This window comes from Balaenoptera musculus, chromosome 4 (assembly GCF_009873245.2).
Source record: "Balaenoptera musculus isolate JJ_BM4_2016_0621 chromosome 4, mBalMus1.pri.v3, whole genome shotgun sequence".
In the NCBI taxonomy this organism is placed as follows: Eukaryota; Metazoa; Chordata; class Mammalia; order Artiodactyla; family Balaenopteridae; genus Balaenoptera; species Balaenoptera musculus.
The window spans coordinates 98884251-98889861 of record NC_045788.1 but is presented as its reverse complement, the minus strand read 5'-3'; the positions used below and the strand labels follow the sequence as shown (position 1 = coordinate 98889861).

General features: G+C 33.6%; 1 protein-coding gene across 1 annotated transcript; it reads left to right on the top strand.

Annotated features, from left to right (window-relative positions):
• Window positions 1–3962: 3962 nt before the first annotated feature.
• Window positions 3963–5295, top strand: LOC118894035 (olfactory receptor 5K1-like). Its single transcript, XM_036849699.1, has 2 exons — window positions 3963–4881; window positions 5177–5295. The coding sequence occupies exons 1-2, from the start codon at window positions 3963–3965 to the stop codon at window positions 5293–5295; spliced, it is 1038 nt and encodes a 345-aa protein (XP_036705594.1).
• Window positions 5296–5611: the final 316 nt, after the last annotated feature.

The window sequence follows — 5611 nt, the reverse complement described above, 5'->3', positions numbered from 1 at the left end:
CTCAGAATGGGAGAAAATATTTGCAAACGAATCAACAGACAAAGGATTAACCTCCAAAATATATAAACAGCTCATGCAGCTCAATATCAAAGAAACACCCCAATCCAAAAATGGGCAGAAGACCTAAATAGACATTTCTCCAAAGAAGACATACAAATGGCCAAGAAGCACATGAAAAGCTGCTCAACATCACTAATTATTAGAGAAATACAAATCAAACCTACAATGAGGTATCACCTCACACCAGCTAGAATGGGCATCATCAGAAAATCTACAAACAACAAATGCTGGAGAGGGTGTGGAGAAAAGGGAACCCTCTTGCACTGTTGGTGGGAATGTAAATTGATACAGCCACTATGGAGAACAGTATGGAGGTTCCTTAAAAAAATAAAAATAGGGTTTCCCTGGTGGCGCAGTGGTTGAGAGTCTGCCTGCCAATGCAGGGGACATGGGTTCGAGCCCTGGTCTGGGAAGATCCCACATGCCGTGGAGCAGCTGGGCCCGTGAGCCACAATTACTGAGCCTGCGCGTCTGGAGCCTGTGCTCCGCAACAAGAGAGGCCACGATAGTGAGAGGCCCACGCACCGCGATGAAGAGTGGCCCCCGCTTGCCACAACTAGAGAAAGCCCTCTCACGGAAATGAAGACCCAACACAGCCATAAATAAATAAATAAATAAAAAATTAAAAAAAAATAAATAAATAAAAAAATAAAAATAAAAAAAATAAAAATAGAATTACCATATGACCTAGCAATCCCACTATTGGACATATACCCAGAAGAAACCATAATTCAGAAAGACACATGCACCGCAATGTTCATTGCAGCACTATTTACAATAGCCAGGTCATGGAAGCAACCTAAATACCTATCGACAGACCAATGGATAAAGAAGTTGTGGTACATATATACAATGGAATATTACTCAGCCATAAAGAGGAACAAAACTGGGTCATTTGTAGAGACGTGGATGGATCTAGAGACTGTCATTTAGAGTGAAGTAAGTCAGAAAGAGAAAAACAAATATTGTATATTAACACATATATTTGGAACCTATAAAAATTGTACAGATGAACCAGTTTGCAGGGCAGATATAGAGACACAGATGTAGAGAACAAATGTATGGACACCAAGGTGGGGAAATGGTGGGGGGTTGGGGGCTGGTGTGATGAATTGGGAGATTGGGATTGACATATATACACTAATATGTATAAAATAGAGAACTAATAAGAACCTGCTGTATAAAAAAATAAATTAAATAAAATTTAAGTTAAAAAATGTACTCTTCAAAAATGTTAAGATCATAAAGGACAAGGAACAACTGAGGAATTGTTCCCGAATAAAGAAGAATTGAGACATGACAACTGAATGTAACTCATGGTCCTGGATTTTCTTTGCTTATAATGAATGTTATTAGTATAATTGTCAAAGTTAAGGCCATTTAGTATTGTATTGTATTGTTAAGGCCATTTAGTATTAATTTCCTGATTATGATACTTATATCATAGTTATAAAAGAGAATGTCCTTGTTTTTAGGAAATATACACTAAACTATTTAGGGATAGATAAATAGATAAGCAAATGTGGTAATATATTAACATTTGAGGAGTCTGAAGAGAATACAGGATTCTTTGTACTATTCTTGCAACTTTTATGTAAATCTGAAATTATTTCAAAATAAAAAGTTTAAAAAATATTCAATCATCTTTTATAAAACATATTAAAATCTCATAAACATGTTAATTCCTCCAGTAGGAGGTGAAACCAATCTGTCTCTTCTGCTCATTTTACATTTTACACAAAGAATGAAAAGAATTGTAAAAATGAAGTCAGTTACCTAAGATCAGCAACATGATCTCAAATTACATTAGTGACTTTAATGAAGGTCTTTAACTTTTTCAGAGGTTATCTTTAATTAACATCAGGTAGTGTATGTCTTTGTGACCTAATCTCCCAATAGAAATACACTGAAGTCATTACAAGGAAATCCCTTTAGCATTTGATGGAAATTTTAAATTTTCATTTTAAGGAAAATAATTATGGACACTGACCTATTAGTAGTCTCCCAGATATTTATTCTTTTAATCCCAACGTTTTAAAGACCAAGGTTTATATTCTGAAATTCTTTTAGACCTAATACCACAAAGCAAAAAACGAGGTGTTACAAAACACTTCTCAGTGTAATCTAGGTAAGAGGAATATTCTAAGAGGAATATTCTAGTTTACTTTTCCTTTTAATATTAACATCAATTAATTTTTATTTTTCTGAATTATTAAGCATTTTTTGTTGTTATTAGATTTCAACTATTTAGTTATCATTCTAGCTATTCTCAAAACTGAAGACTATGAGAAACTAGGATGCTGACCTAGTTTATGCTGACCTCTCTGATTATAAGGTAGAACTTCAAAATATACAGGTAAGGACAGAATGTAATTCTGTTATATAATTCAGGTATGCACATAGAAAGTTATTTGTATCAGCTGAATAATAAAGTGGCATATGTTTAATATTTTAAAACAAAAAGTAAATAAAACTTTTAGCCAGTGCCGGTGTTTTGAAACTGAAATAAACCATTTTGACCAAAGAATTTATATGATTAGACACGCAGTCAATATGTCTTGTAGGTCACTAAATAATAGTAGAAAGTAGCCTTTTAAAGGAAAACAAAATTTCTTCTCACAAATCATATTAAGATTTAAAGAATTTTCTCTATTTCTAAGTGTTAGAAAACTAAAGTATAAAGGCATGGCTTACTTTTATTTATTAACTTTTAATGTACTGTGACATACTTCAGAAAATCTTACATAATTTTCTTAGGAAACAGAAAAATAGTAGATACATTAATTCAGGTAAAAGAAAGATACACAGATTTTTTTTGAAACAATGAATTTTGAATGATGTCTTTTGTAAACTGTTCTTCAAAATTAAATCTCAATTTGCAGATACAAAATAATTCACTAAGTATCACTGGTAGATACTGAAAACAAGTTCACCCATCCCAGGTCACTGAACTGGAGGTAGGACTGGAATCAATCATGTTTTTACCCCATAGCACTGTACAGCTGTTATAAAAAGTATAGTCACAGAAAACCTCAAAATACCTACAGTATAAAAGGGAAATTGTGCATGCACATATGAAAAAAAAGCAATGTTAGATTATACACAAGCAATTCTAGATTGCATTGGGTATATAAGACGTTCTTGATGTTTCAAAAAATGGAGATTGGTGTAGTCTGGGGCACTGAGTAAACGATATTAGTATCATTATATAAAAACTATGCTTTACATAAAAGAGGAAAGGATTTAGATATCTGGCCACATTCAGAGAATAATGGATTTAGCCTGACACAGGGAAAATGGATGGAAGAGATGATAATCTATAGGTATTTATTTTCTTAGCTTTCTAAGGTAATTTTCTTTAAAGATGAACAGTCCCCTCCTTCATCCTTAGTGATTTTCATGCAATTCCTAAGATATAAATTTAACATATCTGTGTACACTATTCAAATATTCACTCTATGGAGAGAGTATATGAAAAATATTTGCTCAATTTAAAAATATATGTATCTACATGAAAAGTGGCTTGATATATATTTTAAGGAACTCTGATATAAAAACTGACACACATTAGTTGGGAATACTGAATCAAATATGGATGGCCTAGATATGTAGAGTATTCTTCATAAATTCATAAAGACAAGGCTTTTCCACTATAAGCATCCTCCTTAGAATTACCAAAATGTTCTTGGGAATCCTGAGTTTCAGAGTCAAGATCTTAAAAGCTGGCATTACAGAGAAATGAATGTCCCCTACAGGTATGTGTTCCTATCCCAGAGGAAATAGGGGAAGCTTGAAGAAGAGCTCCACTCCCTGTAAAAAGAAAAATTTTAAAGGAAAATTATATGCACTCTAATTTCAAATCTTATATCTCCACAATTCCTGTGTCAACAGAGAAGTTGGATATGATTGAGGATAACCACTCCTTGACAACTGAATTTATCCTCATAGGATTTACAGATCACCCAGAGCTGAAGACCTTTCTGTTTCTGATGTTCCTTACCATCTATCTCATCACCATGGTGGGGAATCTTGGCCTGGTGGCACTGATAGTTTCAGAGCGTCGTCTTCACACACCAATGTACATCTTTCTGGGTAACCTCGCTCTGATGGATTCCTGTTGTTCCAGTGCCATTACCCCCAAGATGCTAGAGAACTTCTTTTCTAAAGATAGAATGATTTCCCTCTACGAATGCATGGCACAATCTTATTTTCTCTGCCTTGCTGAAACTGCAGATTGCTTTCTCCTAGGAGCAATGGCCTATGATCGCTATGTGGCCATCTGCAACCCACTGCAGTACCACACCATGATGTCAAAGAAACTCTGCATTCAGATGATCACAGGGGCCTACATAGCCGGAAACCTGCATGCCACGATTCAAATAGGGTTTCTGTTCAGGTTAACTTTCTGTGGATCTCATCAAATCAAACACTTTTTTTGTGATGTCCTTCCATTATACAGGCTCTCCTGTGTGGATACTTATATCAATGAATTGTTGCTGTTTATCTTTGCAGGGTCAGTTTTAATCTTCACTATTACTATAGTAATAATCTCTTACCTTTTCATACTTTTCACAATTTTCAAGATGAGATCCAAAGAGGGAAAAGGCAAAGCCTTATCTACTTGTGCATCCCACTTTCTCTCTGTCTCATTATTCTATGGTTCTCTTCTTTTCATGTATGTTCTACCAAAGTCAGGTAATGAAGAAGATAAAGATATACCTGTTGCCATTTTTTATACTCTAGTGATTCCCTTATTAAACCCTTTTATTTATAGTCTAAGAAATAAGGAAGTAATAAATGTTGTGAACAAAATTATGAAGAAGACTTCATAACATTATGAAACAAATTATCATCCCATATAGACAACTGATTTTAATGTCATTAAACCTTTTTCAAAATGAAGGAATACTGAGAAAATAGAAAATGGCCATATCATATATAACATTAAATTACTAAAACATGATGATATGTCAGTCAAATAAACAAGTTCAAATGAAGAGAGTATGGTAAAATGCGTTCCAAAATCTAAGCTATTTGGTTCCATCAGGAACGAACTAAATAATTACCCTTGAGGTCACAATTATGTCAGGGTGTAATACACTAGTAACTATGTTTCAGACTATAATAAGTTACAATTTTCAACAAATTCAACAAATGCTAGGAATTGAAGTCAATACATATAAAGGTCTACTCCATTTAATATTTTTGGCAAATTTCTGGAATGCCAAGGCATAATCTTACAACTCCCCCATATCCCAAGTTCTCAAATATTAGTCTTCTCTTAAGCAACACCATGTGACAGTAGTAAACTATTTCATCGGATTCTCAATTTTGAGTTTGTTCAACAGATTATGTTTGAACATGAAATCACACAGAATATATATTCACTAATCAACATTTTCCTCTTTAGTATTAGTCAATTTTCTCTCAAGTTCTCTGAAATACAGTATCTGTACATTTGTGATTTATAAATATGTACTTGAAGGTGGTGCTATTTATATTGACATCACTATGGATTTCATATTTTCGTATAGTTTGATTGGTTGACCAT